The sequence below is a fragment of the Enhydra lutris genome, unplaced genomic scaffold, assembly GCF_002288905.1.
Source record: "Enhydra lutris kenyoni isolate GAN:26980312 unplaced genomic scaffold, ASM228890v2 scaffoldscaffold6, whole genome shotgun sequence".
Classification (NCBI taxonomy): Eukaryota; Metazoa; Chordata; class Mammalia; order Carnivora; family Mustelidae; genus Enhydra; species Enhydra lutris.
The window spans coordinates 29611227-29627557 of NW_019154090.1; the positions used below are offsets into that span (position 1 = coordinate 29611227).

The following is a 16331-nucleotide window of genomic DNA, read 5'->3' on the forward strand; positions in this document are numbered from 1 at the left end:
GAAGTCATACTTTGACATGGAATTTAAACGTTTTTTGGCGTGGTAGTATACTTGACCAGAAGAGGGCAGTATTTGTTCACGCAAAACAAATACTATCTGTTCTCTTGTTTAAGTATCATCAGATGTTCTTTTTTAACAGATGTTTATGTGCCCGCTACTGAGCTCGGGGACTGTAAGATGAGTAAATTACAGTGCTTGGCCTCACAGTGGGGGAGGCAGAAAACTGAGCAGACAATATAATTGCAATTCAGGGTGTTAACTTGCTTTGAGAGGAATATGTGAGAGCATCTCTGGGCATGCCCTAACACAGGAGGAAATGGGTTATGATCAGGGAAGGCCTTCTTAAGGAGGGTCTGGGTCCCGAGGAAGTCAGCTAAGTGAAGTTACGCAACAGCCCATGTACAGAGACACAGCGGCAAAAAGAGACTCTGCCACATACCTGCGGCCTCTGAGTATCAGAGTTTGGGCTGTATCAGCTGCACATCAGGGAGGAACGGCTTCCGGCAGAACTAGAGAAGCCAGCAGCTAGCAGATTAGTCAGATCTTGAGAGACTTGTTATGCCATGCTGAGGAATTTGGACTTTTTGAAGAATCTTACATAAGAGCTGATGGAATCGTATTTGTGTCTTAGGAAGATCTCTGTGGCATTGTGGTGAGTAGTTGGGAAGGGGCAGGAGAGGAGTTAGGAGGCTGTTGCAAAATCCTGAGGAGGGTTGGAGCCAAGGCTGTTGAAGTGGCAGTGAGGTTCAAGAGAGATGGGTTTGAGAACTGCTGGGAACTTGAGGATTGTTTGGGTGTGTTTTGAGAGAGGCAAACGTATCTTTATTGCCAGGTACCTGGTGTGGCCGTGATAGACGGTGCTTTTTACCAGGTCGGAAGCAGAAAGGAGAGGGGCTGGGTTGCGAGGAAGGGAATACAATGGGTTTGGGGGCATGTTCATCTGGAGATGACCGTGGGACCGACCCATACAGAGATTAGGCAGGGATGAGCCTCTAGGGAGCATGTGTCATCAGGGATGAGCAGAGAGTCAGAATGGATGGACGCCTGTTAAAGAAGCAGGAGGAACATGAGGCAAGATGGGTGACCTGTGAGGGAGCTGTTAACAGTGGCTACAGAGGACTTAAGGAAGACAAGGACTGGAGAGCCTTTTGGATTTCGCAACAAAAGATGTTGTTTGTTAGCTTCTAGACAGGGAGGAGTAATCCAGATTGCAGTCATGGAAGAGGTATACCATAAATGTTGACTAGAGTAAAAAAAGAAAAAGCCCCACTTCTCTGTAGGAAGAGAAGGTGTAGTTGAGTGCCTCCTTGGGCACATTTAAATGCTGTGGTAAAAGCCAGGTGAGACAGGAAGAAAGAGTCCCTGTCGCCATGTGGTTTTTGAGAAGCAAGGTGGGTAGGCAGGAAGCTTTGAGGGCTGATGGCCTCTTCTCTGTGTGAAGAAGACCGCCACAGAGTCTAGGCTGGGGAAAAGGATGCGAAAACTGTTGTTGGTAAGGTTGAATGAAGGTCTGGATCGAGTAGAAGAGCACTTGCTTAGTGAGCATGAAAATATGACTGTTTCAGAGAGGGAGTGTGAGTGAGGTTGGCAGGGTTCTGCCATGCCGGTTGGATGAAAAAAGGTCCAGAGAAGAATTGCTGTCATGGGTCAGGACAAAGGAAAATCAGTAGATGCTAGGGGTTCTAGGAAAGGACTTGAAGTTTGAATTTTTAATATATTTATCTATTTATTTAGTTTTCATTCTCCACGTGTATTTTCCTATTTTAGCTACTGAGTTTGGGCAAATCAATATGGAGTGGAAAATAATTATGGAGGGCACATGTTTTACTTACATAAATTTTGAAAAATACAAAATTTACCCAAGTTAGGAAGTGTTCTGGTGGGTAAACTTGATGGGCAACAGAGTGAGTGAGCATCATGGATGTTGGATGCATTCACGAATTAGAATTGCCGTATTATCCTACACCCTTCTTCCATGCCACGCTGTTCCGCCATTGCCCCATTTAACCTCAGCAATAATGACTTGATTAAGAAAAACCGAGAAATACATTTTATGAGGTTGTGGTTATTGCAGTCTTCTCCCAAAAGAAGATGCCAGTTCCTACTGATTGTGAAGAGCAGCTCCTTCTGAAATGTGTTTTTCTTACTCCTAGCTTGTGACCGCTGGTCAGTGCTTCCCAGACCTGATCTCCACCACGATGTCAACAGATTTGGCCATTCCGCAGTCTTACACAACAGGTAATTAACTGAAGAAGTGCTTGCTTCTCTTCTCTCGTGTGTAATGTGTATGTGTAGTGTAGCGATGGAAATGGAGTTGAACATGAGAAAGTGGAATCGGACTTACATATTATTTTCGGGATTCCCTCAGCCCATTAGTTTGTTGCAGAGCTACGTACGTCTGAATTTCCTGATTTATATTTAAAATGTCTGATGTGGATTTGAATTACTTCTGATGCCCAGTTTGTTAGCATGCAGGAGTATGCTCTGTTTGGTGCGGTCTGCATGCACGGGACAACAGGAGGTCTTGTGGTACGGTCTCACGCCCCCCGCTGTTCACTGTTGTTGTCGTGCTTGGGTTGTCAGGTTTCTCTTTGTCAGATCTGAGTGGGAAGGAGGGGTTAAAAAAAGAAGAGAGGGCATTTCAGATGGATAGGATAGAGGAACAGAGATGGGCAAGTTATGAAGCTTCCTGCAGATAAATATGCCATTTTTGATATTCTGAAGTCTGTACTACATTTTGTTGCATTGCTCAAAAATGCCTGGCCTGAGTTAACTAAATCTGTCCCCTGGAGAAGGGGAATCCAGAATGGCCACTCTGCCCGTTCCTCACAGTGTACCTTAAAGATCTGTCATCTGTTGGGGCACCTAGCCGGCTCAGTCGGTGGAGCATGTAAAAATTCTTGATCCCAGGGTTGTGATCTTGAGCCCTATACTGGGTGTAGAGGTTACTTAAAAGTAAAATCTTAAAAATAAAGGAAGAAAGAAAGAAAGATAGATTGGTGATTTGTTAAACAGCCTAGTCATATTCTTAATTTTTCCCATTTTGTTTCAGCTGTTGTGAGTGTTGTCTATTTCACCTTCTAAAATTCTGAGCCTTAACAATCCTGAAACTTCTGAAATGCGACAATGCCTACATTATGTTAGGACTCCCCCAGCTTTCAGAATTTCTGTTGTTATGATGCAAGATGAGATGGAGATGTGGGATTAGAAAAGCTGAGCCAGCAGCATGTCTTGACGATGTCATGAAGGAGGAATGGGCAAAATTCAGTTACTTAGATATTGGGAAAAGGTGACAACTTTTTAAAGGAATCACTCAGCTGCAATTTAGTGATAAACATGATTTTCCTGTGAGAACATGTGATAGTATAGACTGATACCCATATTGATCTTAAGTGTCACCTTAAATTGTGGGCTGATACTTCCTCAGTGAGGAAAACCCTGAGGTTTTCTAGTGAGTCCCTCTTGATGCTTTCATCTGAAAAGCAGTGGGACTGTTTTGTCATCCCCTTGCCAGTGGGTTCCTGGCCTCTGCTTCATTCATCTTTATGCCCCTGCTTCTCCCAGCACAGTATTTGGCAGATAATAGACATTCGCTAAATTGTAGCAGCTCCTAGTCTGGTGATAGTAACTAGCAGATAAATGGGTCTTCTATTAAAACATTCTAAGGTTCAGACTCAGAGAAGATGACACTTTACCAGACGACAGACTTGAGCCACGAATCAAAATTAGGAATGGCTTGCCTGACTTACCATGATGTTTTCATTTCTGTGTAATTCCAGTGGTGTGTTGGGGCCTATCTGTGAATCATCTGTGTGTATGGGGCAGGGCTGGAGGGGGCAGCAGATGGCGAGAGAGGCCTTGTCTAGTTTCATTTTGTGGAAGAATTTACTGAGAGAGAAACGTGGATATCATTTCTTCGTATCCCAAGGGGTGGTTTTTAGTCTGCCAGCAGCTTTGGGTCTGCTGCCCGTCACTTACCTGCTGTCCTCGTGGGTTTTGTAAGGGCGGTGGGCTGAGGAGCTGGCTGCGAGGCCCTGGGGCTGCGTAGAGGTGGCTGTTCCTTTCAGTTGCCTGCTCCAGGCCTTTTTGAAGGACTCTGCGTACCTCACATAGCCAATGTGTGACCAGATGGATTCAGAATTGCTGAAAACACCAGCTGTACTGGGAGGGGGTGGAGCTTCTTTGGTTTAAGCAGCAGATTGACTAGTTGAATCCAGACTGCTTAATGTGATACTAAACCCATCGTGAGATTAAAAATTAAACATCGGCTTCATTTTTGGTCATTGAAATGTGTCCATTTCTAGATATAGTATATAGCAGATACTTAGCCACAAAAATCTTTATGCTTTCATAAGTTAATCTTGTGTTAATTTGAAGGCAGTTGAGGCAAGTGAGAGTGAATGACTTGATGCCTCATTGTGGGTTTGTTCTAAACTTCCTGGCAGATCAGAGGATCTCAGAGTTGGAAGAGATCCTAAAGTCATCTGCTCAAAACTTCTACTTAATGCAGTCATCCCCTTTAAAAGGTCCAGGGATGGAAAACTCACCTAAGAAGGAAGCCCCTTCCTTTTCCAGAGACAACAGTGATTAGCAGGTTCTCCTTGATATGATCTGGAGTCCACTTCTCTGTCTCTTCTGCCCAGTGATCTTGTTTCTGTTCTTAGATTTTGCAAGAGATTATTATGGGAGGCAGAGGTGGAGAAAGAAGCAGGCTCCCTGCCGAGCAAGGAGCCTGATTCGGGACTCGATCCCAGGACCCTGGGATCATGACCTGAGCAGAAGGCAGTGACTTAACTGACTGAGCCACCCAGGTGTCCCAAGAGATGATTATGTTTAAGGATGGTGTTGTGTCTCCTGTCTGTATAGCGCCCAGCCTCTTTCTTCAGGTTCTAATCTGGCACAGTGGTTGGCAGGGTTGAGGATGTCCCAGCAAATGGCACACAAGAGGCATAGAGGTACCGTGTATGTGGCAGATAGATATGGCCCTGGGTACCCTGTGAGACAAACCCTATCATTTGCTGGCATTGGCCTCCCACCACAGCGGTTTTTTTTTGTTTTGTTTTAAAGATTTTTTAAATTTATTTCACACACAGAGAGAGATCACAAGTAGGCAGAGAGGCAGGCAGAGAGAGGGGGGGAAGCAGGCTCCCTGCTGAGCAGAGTTCCCGATGCAGGGCTCGATCCCAGGACCCTGAGATCATGACCTGAGCTGAAGGCTGAGGCTTTAACCCACTGAGCCACCCAGGCGCCCCCCCACCATAGTGTTTTAAGAACTTTCCCTGGGGGATGCCTGGGTGGCTCAGTCGGTTAGGCCGCTGCCTTCGGCTCAGGTCATGATTCCAGGATCCTGGGATCGAGTCCCGCATTGGGCTCCTTGCTCGGCAGGGAGCCTGCTTCTCTCTCCACCTGTGCCTGCTTGTGTGCTTGCATGAGCTCTCTCTCTCTCTCTCTCTCTGACAAATAAATAAATAATAAAAAAAAAATCTTAAAAAAAAAAATAAAGAACTTTCCCTGGAACTACTGCACAGCTGTTTTTGTTTTGAATGTGTGTGAGTCTACGTAGATGGCCTGTTAGCAGCTTTATTGGAGTTGATAAACACAACAAATTGAGTATACTTAAAGTGTATCCTTTGATAACTTTGACATAAGTGTACACTTGTGAAATAATCACCATAATCAAGATAACATATCTATCACCCACTAAATGTTCTTGTTCAGAATGCCCTATTTATATTCATGAGGGATAGTGCCTCATAGTTTTGTGATTTTTTTTTTAATGATATATTTGTCTGATTATACCGGACAGAATACATTGAGAAGTATTCTTTCCCCCTGTAGTTACTGGAAAGACCTATAAAGGATTGGTATTACACTTTAAATGTTTAATGTTTGGTAGAATTCATCTGGGCCTGGGCTTTTGTTTGTGGAAAGATTTTAAAATTGTGAATTCAGTCTTTACTTGAGATAGGTTTATCTGTTTGGATTTTCTGGCTAAGCAGTTTTTTTAGATTTTTAAAAAATTTTGATAAAATTTTCATTACATAATATTTACCATCTTAACTTTTTTTTTTTAAGATTTTATTTATTCATTTGACAGACAGAGATCACAAGAAGGCAGAGAGGCAGGCAGAGAGAGAAGGGGAGGCAGGCTCCCCGCTGAGTAGAGAGGCTGATGCGGGGCTCGATCCCAGGACTCTGGGATCATGACCTGAGCGGAAGGCAGAGGCTTAACCCACTGAGCCACCCAGGCGCCCCCATCTTAACTGTTTTTAAAGTGTGTGGACTAGTGGCACACATTGTGAGCAACCATCACTGCCATTCATCTCCCGAACATTTTTCATCACACAAACTGAAGCTCTCTACTCAGTGAACAACAGCTTCCCATTCTGCCCTGCCCCTGCCTTCGGCAACCAGCACACTAGCTTCTGTCTTTGTGAATCTGACTATCTCGGGTACCTTTACCTGGAATCATACAGTATTTGTCCTCTTGTGGCTAGCTTATTTCACTTAGCATAATAGCCTTAAGATTCATTCATCCATGTTTTAGCAGGTGTCAGAATTTCTTTCCTTTTTAAGGCTGAATAATACTCTCATATATGTATACCACATTTTGTTTATCCAGTCTTCTGTCGGTAGATACTTGGTTTGCTTCCACCTTTTGCCTTTTGCAACATAATGCTGCTATAAACATGGATGTACAAATATCTGAGTCCTAGCTTTCAGTTCTTTTAAGGGGTTATATACCTAGAAGTGGAATTTCTAGATCATATTGTAGTTCTATTTTTAAATTTTTTGAGAAACTAGATAGTTTTGATAATCAGTCTTGCCAGGAGTTTGTTTCATTTAAGTTGTTTAATTTGTTGGTATAAAAGTTCATAGTATTTCTTTATATGCTTTTTAATTTCTTGAAGGTCAATAATGTCCATTCTTCATTCCTGATTTTGTTAATTTATCTTCTGTCTTTGCTCTTGGTCAGTCTAGCTAAAGGGTTGTCAGTTTTATTGATCTTGTCAAAGAACAAATTTCTGTTTTCATTTTTCTCTATGTATTTTATTGTTTCTTCTTGATATCATTTTCTCCATTCTGATTGCTTTGGGTTTAGTTTGCTTTTCTTTACTAAAGGTGGAAGCTTTGGTTACTGATTTTAGATTCTTTTTTTTTTTCCTAATATATGTGCTTAAAGCTGTAAGTTTATCTCTAAGTACTACTTTAATCCCATCCCATAAATTTTGAAATGGCATATTTTTGTTTTCATTTAGTTAAAAATATTTTCTAAGTTCCCTTGTGATTTCTTCTTTGACCCATAGGTTATTCAGAATATTTTCTTTATTTTTCATATAATTGTGGAGTTCACAGATTTTTCTGCCTGTTTGTTTATGATTTAATTCCATTTTGGTGATCAGAGAACACACTTCGAAGATTTCCTTCCCTAAAAATACAAAAACAAAAAACACTTATTGCATTGTTGTTTTTGTTTGTTTGTTTGTAATGGCCTAGCACATATGGTCTCTCTGGGAGAATGTTCCATGTGCCCTTGAAAAGAATATGTGTGCTGCTTTATTTAAGTAGCGTGTTCTACAGATGCCAGCAGCTCATATTGGTTGATAATGTTGTTCAAGTTTTGTGTATCCTTGTTAATTTTATTCCTAGTTGTTCTCTCATTTTAAGAGTGAGATATTAAAGTCTTCAACTATAATTGTTACTTTACTATTTTTCATAAGACCTGACAGCAAAGAATTTTCTTAGTCTTTGTTTCTCTGGGGAGGTCTTTATTTTAGTTTCATTTTTGAAGGATAGTTTTGTTGGGTAGAGAATTCTTATTTGACTTTTTTTTTCTTTCCATTACTTCAGTATCTTCTTTCTCTGCCTTCTGGCCTCCATTGTGTCTTAGCCATTAATATTAATGTGATTCTCTTGTATGAGTTATCCTATGCAGTATTTTATTATAATGTGTGTAAACATGGATCTTTTTGTGATTGTTCTAGTTGGAGTTTGGTGAGCTTTATGGATGGGTGTGTAAAGTAATCATTTTCACCAAATTTGGGGAGTTTTCAGCTATTACTTCTTTAAGTGTGTTTTCTGCTCTCTCTCACTTCTTTCCTTCTGAGACTCCCATTATGTTTATGTTGGATACTTGACAGTGTCCTGCAAGTCTCTGAAGCATTTTCTCTTTTCATTTTCTTTGATATTTTTCATTTCTTTTCTTCAGATTATACAATTATTTTTTATTTATTTATTTTTAAGATTTTATTTATTTGACAGAAATCACAAGTAGGCAGAGAGGCAGGCAGAGAGAGAGGGGGAAGCAGGCTCCCTGCTGAGCAGAGAGCCCGATGCGGGGCTTGATTCCAGGACCCTGGGATCATGACCTGAGCTGAAGGCAGAGGCTTTAGCCCACTGAGCCACCCAGACACCCCTTTTTGTTTGTTTTTAAGATTTTATGTATTTACTTATTTGAGAGAGAGAGAGAGACAGAGCACAAGCCAGGGAACAGCAGAGGTAGTAGGAGAAGCAGGCTCCCCACTGAGCAGGTAGCCAGTGTGGGACTTGATTCCAGGACCCTGGGATCATGACCTGAGCTGAAAGCAGACACTTAACCCACTGAGCCATGCAGGTGACCCTGTATGTACTGTAACATTTTGTTGAAAACCAAACCTTTTAGGTAATATCAGGTGTGGATTCTGATTCTCCCACCGTTGCCACTGGGGGTTGTTGTTGCTGTTTGTTTAGTGTCTTGCCTTGACTAATTCTGTAGAGTCTGTCTCCCTAATGTACCACTGCTGACTTTTTCTCCCTAGTTGTTTTTTTGGTGTTTTTTTTTAAAAGATTTTATTTATTTATTTATTTGACACAGACACACACACACACACACACACACACACACAGCAAGAGAGGGAACAAGCAGGGGGAGAGGGAGAGGGAGATGCAGGTTCCTGCAAAGCAGGTAGCCCAATGTGGGGCTTGATCCCAGGACGGTGGGATCATGACCTGAGCCGAAGGCAGACACTTAACGACTAAGCCACCCAGGTGCCCCTGTTTTTTCTTGTTTTTATTTTTAAATCTGACTTCCTAGAGGTTGCCTTTAAAGAGTCCTATGTGGGGGCACCTGGGTGGCTCAGTTGGTTAGGCAGCTGCCTTCAGCTCAGGTCATGATTCTGGAGTCCCGGGATTGAGTCCCACATCAGATTCCCTGCTCAGCAGGGAGTCTGCTTCTCCCACTGACCTCTCTCCTCTCATGCTCTCTCTCATGCTCTCTCTCTCTCTCAAATAATTAAAAAAAAAAAGAGTCCTATGTGGTTTTTTTCTGAGGGTTAGGGGAAAGAATGGTTTTTAGATATCGCAATCTATGTACTAGTCATATTTACTGCTACTAGATTGGTCATTGTTTCTAGCCCTTTTAAGAAGAGAAGTTAAAGAGAAACTTTTTTGTTTTCTTGTTTTTATATTTGTAATTTTTAAAGATTTATTTATTTGAGGGGGGAGGAAGGACAGAGGGAGTGGGTGAAAGAGTCCCCAACCAGACACCATGCTAAGTGCAGAGCCCGACGTGGAGCTTGATCTCACAACTCTGAGATCATGACCTGGGCCGAAACCAAGAGTTGGATGCTTAACCGACTGTACCACCCAGGCACCCTGTTGTTACGGTTTTTAAAATGAAAAATGATATTGTGTGTGTGTGTGTGTGTGTGTTTTCCTTCTTCCCTCACTAGATAAATGGTTGCATCCAATATATACTTTTCTCTGCAATTCATTTTTTTCCCACACCACATAGCAGAATGTAGAAATTGTCCTCATTCCTTTTTACATCTGCCAACTGCTATGTTCATTGTGTGGCTGTACCATAGTTTACTCACATCACATCCTGAATTGATGGACCTTTGGGGACATTTCATCTGAAGATTATAAAAAGCATACGTGCATTTGTATATAGAAACCTTCAGTAAACTACTCTCCTTTTTTTTCCCCCCCTTTTAGCACCATGTATGTATTTGGTGGTTTCAATAGTCTCCTCCTCAGTGACATCCTCGTATTTACCTCAGAACAGTGTGGAGCACACAGGAGTGAAGCTGCTTGTCTGGCAGCAGAACCTGGCATCCGGTGTGTGTGGGATACGGGGTCATCTCAGTGTATCTCCTGGGAATTGGCCACTGAAGCACAAGAAGAAAAGTTAAAATCAGAATGTTTTTCCAAAAGAAGTATGTTTTTTTTCCTTTTCTTAAAATTTAATTAATTTGAAATATCATTTTATCTGAATTATGAAGGTATCTAGCACATGTGCATTTTTAATGTTCATTTTATTATCTAAAATGGTTTGGTAATAACTGGTGCACAGGCTTTATGGGTGTTTGAAAATAGTTTTGTAAACCTCTTTACAGTGGATGGGAACATGCCATGTGGCTCCGAGAAGCTGTCTGTGAATGATGGAAATAAAACCTCCTTAGCATTGCATAGAGTTTGTATACCAGCTCCTAAGCCTGGCAGTTGGTCTTGGCGATACAATACAATAGGACCTTTTTGTGATAATGGAAATGTACTATTGTGTGTTGTCCCAGTGTGGGAGCTACTAGCCAGAGACACTTGAAATGAGACTGGTGTGACTGATGCATTTTAAACTTTCATTAATTTAAATTAAGAATTACATGAGACTGGTGGTGACCTTACTGGATTCTGCAGTTCTAACACTAAGGGTGAGATTAAGAGGGCCAACCTGGAAAAGCTATGTTGGAGTAGATAAAGAATAGAGGTAGAGTTGCTGTCTTTGCAAAGTATTCTTTTCTAGCTTCTCTAGTTGGGCACAGCAGTGATAGCAAGACAGAGAGTTGCTGAGTGTGACCAGTGGTACTGGCTTCTAGAACCACCCCTTCCTTATGTTTTCTAAGCTTTCTTCATCTTGCCTACTTAGCTGCTTATGTTTTTGCTGTGACATGTAGCACAGTGTAATGCAGTGATGTAAGAACTAAGAAATCCTTTTTTTAAAAACGTCTCTGCAAAATATTTGTTCACTTCAATTATTTTAAAGAATGTTGGCTGAATTTCTTAACTGTTAAGAGTTGTATGTAGCAAGTTACCTTGAGGGTTATGGTAGATAAAGTCAGCTTTCACTCTGCTGGAATGCTCCAAAGTAAGATGATCATAGATCCCCAAAGGGGCATCCAGACAACTTTCCAATGAGTGGTGGAGAACTGAGGGGACCAGAACCTGGTAGGGATAGACAGTATCTACACTGTCTCTTCAAATGAATAAAATTCATGAAATTTTTTTTTTCTTCGTAAACCAAATTTTAAAAGTTCAAATTAAATGTGCAAGAGTATAGGAAGCAATGTTTGATTACCGTAGGTGGTTCGATATAAACCTCTTTGCTATGAACTCATCTCAGATGTTGAATCTCTGGTCACTCTGCTTTCTCTGTGGGCCCAGTCCTTGTGGTGGTGACAGGAGAGGTAGAGTAATCTAAGGAGCATGCTTTGTGTGTGTGGCGGAGTGGGGGGCTGGCTGTCTTGTCCATGGGTTCTGCCATGTGCCATGTCCGTAAGTGGATCAGTAGATCAAGCAGCATGGTTGTGCAGCCTCTTTCTTTTTGCTGACCTTGACCTATCTAGGGTCAGTAGGAGACATAAAAGGTCTGTAGTAGCCCAGAAGTTCTCACATTTGCACTCTTAGACTTACATACATGTATAAATTGTAGCTCAGCTTAGTGTCTCTTTTGGGGTTCTGTGGTGCTGCCTCCTTCCTCTGTCCAGATTAGCTTTGCATTTGTAGCTAGAGCAGTGGCTTGGTCTTCTGCATTACTTTGTTTGCCTCTTGGGCACTCTTGGTGTTCATTATATCACTAATTGCTTTCTTTCCTTGGAAAGAGAAGTATTCAAAGTACCAGACCTACTTCCCTTATATCTCATTGTTGTTGAATTAAATTAACCTATCTTTGTTTTTCCCTCTAGTGTACTCTTGGTGGGGGCATGGAAGTTTACAAAATACTCTTCTCTCTCTCTCTCTTTTTTTTTTTTTTAATTTTTACTTATTTATCTGACAGCGAGAGGGAACACGAGCTGGGAGAGTGGGAGAGGGAGAAGCAAACTTCCTGTTGAGTCTGGGAGCCCAAAGCAGGGCTCGATCCCAGGACCTTGAGATCATGACCTGAGCCAAAGGCAGATGTTTAATGGCTGAGCCACCCAGGCTTCTCACAAAATAGTGTTTTTTCAAATTGTTTATTTATTTCCAAATACTATTTTAACCTGAACACACCGATATATTTTCCTGCCAGTTTTTCTTCTTCTTTAACTTCCTAACCCTTGTTACATTGTTTTTTTTCAAACCTTAGTCTCAGGTTGTGCTCAATAGCGGCTATTGGCCTGTGACTTTTGTAAGGCGAAACTGTCACAGTTGATGAGTTCTTCTTCTTTTCGTAGCTCTTGACCACGACAGATGTGACCAGCACACGGATTGTTACAGCTGCACAGCCAACACCAATGACTGTCACTGGTGCAGTGACCATTGTGTCCCCGTGAACCACAGCTGCACGGAAGGCCAGGTCAGGGGCCGCTTCTCAAGGGTTTCAGGGGATGAAGAAACCCCAGGGCGGGTTACGGGTGAGATTATGGTGTGTTTCACACAAATACCGGCCCAGAGGTATTTTTCAAAACCTCCAGTGTAGTTTCAGGCTTTCTTTTAGGAAGGGATGCTATATACATCCTAATTTCGAAGGTCTTGCTAGCCACAGGATTGGTGTGTCATGTCTTAGAAGAAGGTAGGACTGTTATTCTGTGTACTCCCCACTCTCTAGGCATGGCTCTAGCTAGGTCCTCGATTCTTGGTGAGAGGCTTGTCATGGTGAGCTCACTCTACTTGTGCAAGCTTTGGGGAGCAAGTTAGGACTTGAGACTGAAGGTGAGTCAGGCAACTTAACGAAATCTCCTTGTCTTATGTTATATCATGGCTCAGTGTAATTTATGCTCACCATTTATGATTTTTTTACTTGGGTGATAGGACAGAAAAAGATACAGTGACTCCGCCTCTGTAGTTTTTGACAGTTTATTCTGTAAAGCAGTTCATAAAGTATGAGAGTTTTAGACTGTTCAGGAGGCATTTGAAAAGCGGCAGGTTGAACACCCCCATTTCACAGCTGAGCAGGTGAAAGCATGGTGTTTAAAAGAGCGCCTTGCCTCCTGGCTGGGTCAGGACATGTCCTGTGCGAAAGATTTCAGCACACTCTTTCCACCAGAGGGCTGCCTCACCTGCATCTTATGTCTTTATTTGCAGTTTGCTTCCTCAATTAGATTTTGTTGATTTTAGTATCCTGTCCTTACCATGAGTTCTGTCCGTGGATTAAGAGAAAAGCTTTTGTCTGCTGTGTTCTAGATCTCCATTTCCAGATACGAGAATTGTCCCAAGGATAACCCCATGTACTACTGTAACAAGAAGACCAGCTGTAGGAGCTGTGCCCTGGACCAGAACTGCCAGTGGGAGCCCCGCAATCAGGAGTGCATCGCCCTGCCTGGTAGGCCTCGTAGGGGCATCTGGGTGTGTGTGGGTCCAGAGACTTCACACACAAACACACCCCACCCCCAATACTGTGCAGCCTAGACTGCACCCAAGAGAGGGAACAGATAGAACTTTTTATCCATTCATTCCCCCATTCCACTATTGTGGTTATTTTTTTAAAATGAAAGTACAATTCTTAAGCATTTGCTGCTCCTGTCCTTTGAAATAAAGTAAAGCATTATCTGCTGCTCTGGAGAATGGAATGACAGCTTGGCTCCATGTCATTGAGCCTGCTCCATTGTCCCCACTCACCTCTGCTCTAGTCACCTAGCAATCGAAAGCAGCAGTCTTGGCAGCCGGTCTGTGGGCCACTTGGTGAAGGACACTTCTTGCCACTGGGATCAGGCTGTCAGCACCTTCTGACAAGAAGGAGGGGAGATGGTTTTCTCACCAGCAACCCCCTGAGGTGCTCTCCAGTCCTAACACCTCAATTTACGGCAGCTGAGATTGAGGACGAAGAGTTGAGGACCTCAGGCCAGCCAGCCACAGCAGAAGTTCTGTGATATATTTGCTCACCCGGGATTTCCAAGAAGGGGGACATCGATGGTTCTGCACAGCTTCCGAAGCACGCACACGGCAGCAGGGTCTGCCAGGCCCCTTCTCAGGGTCCTTTGAGAGTACTGGATTCGCTTGCACGAGTGTGAGCTGCGTGTTCTTTACCTCATTGTAGTAGACTTCAGTGTACTACAGAGTACCAGAGGGTCTTGTCAGGACTCAGGTTCTGGTGCACATTGGGGGTGGGGCCCCAGAATCTGCATTTTAATGAGTAGTGGCACTGATGCAACACTTGAAAGAGCACACCTTGTTTGCTCTTAAATGACCCCTTTTCTGGGGCATGTTCCGCTTGCCTCAATGACCAGTCACAGGCATCATTGGTGGTATGTCCAGGTTACTCAGTTCTGGCAAAGTTGCCTTGCTTGTTCCCTGTCTTCCAGGAAGCATAGAGAACTTCTGTGCAGCTCGGGACACAGTACTGAGCTGGGTGGGTGCAGGGTGAACACAGGAGCAGATTACAGTCTTACCCTGTTTGCTGCACCTGTATCACTTAGGGTTTTTTGTTTTTTGTCTTTTTTTCTAAAAAGGATCTTTCCAGAAACCTCACTTTCAGGAAGTTTTGTACCCTTGATTTTACCTTCCACTTGATGTGAAACAATGCACCTTTGAAGACCATCGTCTTGTTCACTCACCGACTCATTTCCATCCTCTAGTTTTCTTCCCCACCCTTCCAATCTGCATATTCATTTCTCTGTTCTTAGGATTTTGGTCTTGTTTCTAATTGTTCTTCAAAAGGGGGCTTAAAAATCTAGCACTGGCACCTAAGATTTTTTTTCCTCCAAGATATAGAGCAATTGACCTTAGAATATTGAGATCCAGGAAGCGGGACTGGTGAAGTCTAACATTATTGTATTCTGCATCGGTCCTTAGTTATGTGTTGGATGCCCTCACCACATCCTGGTGAGGTACTGCTGAATTCAAATCACTGAAACCTTTTAGGTTTCTGGTCATTTGAACTGGTAATGTGGTAGTTTTGTGTGATTTCTAAAACTCTATTTTTTTTCCCTCCTCCCTTCACAAAAGAAAATATCTGTGGCATTGGCTGGCATTTGGTTGGAAACTCGTGTTTGAAAATTACTACTGCCAAGGAGAATTATGACAATGCTAAATTGTCCTGTAGGAACCACAATGCCTTTTTGGCTTCTCTTACAACCCAGAAGAAGGTAGAATTCGTCCTTAAACAGCTGCGGATAATGCAGTCATCACAGAGCATGGTGAGTTCACATCCTCAAAACCGAAGCTTCTGGTACCCACACTTGTACTGAACGCACCCAAGCAGCTTCCCTGTGGTGGTATGCCCGGCCGGCGGAGTACCTAGTGCATGAGTGTAGTTGAGGGATTAAGAAGACAGTCTGTCCTAATCTGCTGTGGTTGAATTGGATGGGGAGGTTTTCCTTTATCTGTTGGGGTATATGTAACTTGGTGGTTTTTACCTAGAAGGTTTTTTTGGTCAAGACAATGCTTGTATTCAAAGCTACATCTCTTCTGCCTGTAGTCCAAGCTCACGTTAACCCCATGGGTTGGCCTTCGGAAGATCAACGTGTCCTACTGGTGCTGGGAAGATATGTCCCCATTCACAAATACTTTGCTACAGTGGATGCCATCTGAGCCCAGTGATGCTGGATTCTGTGGGATCTTGTCAGAGCCCAGTACTCGGGGCTTGAAGGCTGCAACCTGCATCAACCCACTCAATGGCAGTGTCTGTGAGAGGCCTGGTGAGTCTGTGGGTGAATGACGTGTCAGTGGAAGTTCACTGAGAGACCGTAGGAGGCGTGTGCGATATTCAGAGATGTGAGATAGTCACGAAAAACAGATGGAATATTGATTCCAAGCATATGAAGCGGAGTATAGCGCAGAACTTAGAAGTGGAAGGAAACAGTCTCTGGCTGTGAATAGTATGAGCCAGAAGCATAAACAAAAATAACTAACACTACTCTAAGAACCTAACATTCTAATTAACGTGAGATTGATGGGTTTGCTGACCAAACGAAGTACTGAGAATTGCTCTGAAAGGCAAATGTCTTAAGGTTGGTAGAGAAACGCTGTGGAAGCAAGAGCAAAAAATGCAAAGAAAAGGTCAGAAAAGCAAGCAGGTCACTGCAAGGGACAGTAGACAGAAAGCATCAATGGGGAGAAAAATGGGGAGAGCAGTCATAGGACAGAAAGCAGAAGCTGTCCTGAACGGCGCTAGCGCTGTGGGAGGGTCTGAGGGCAGGCGCTGAGTTGCTTCTCAGGTT

The 16331-nt window shown here is 42.9% G+C and overlaps 1 protein-coding gene across 1 annotated transcript in view; it reads left to right on the forward strand.

The window, feature by feature from the left end:
• Positions 1–16331, forward strand: part of LOC111141420 (attractin) — a 151671-nt gene that overhangs the window by 70790 nt on the left and 64550 nt on the right. The window contains exons 11-16 of the mRNA XM_022493958.1: positions 2154–2238; positions 9976–10196; positions 12408–12529; positions 13357–13495; positions 15118–15308; positions 15590–15809. Of these exons, the coding sequence (XP_022349666.1) occupies positions 2154–2238; positions 9976–10196; positions 12408–12529; positions 13357–13495; positions 15118–15308; positions 15590–15809 (978 nt within the window). The remainder of the gene's footprint in view (positions 1–2153; positions 2239–9975; positions 10197–12407; positions 12530–13356; positions 13496–15117; positions 15309–15589; positions 15810–16331) is intronic.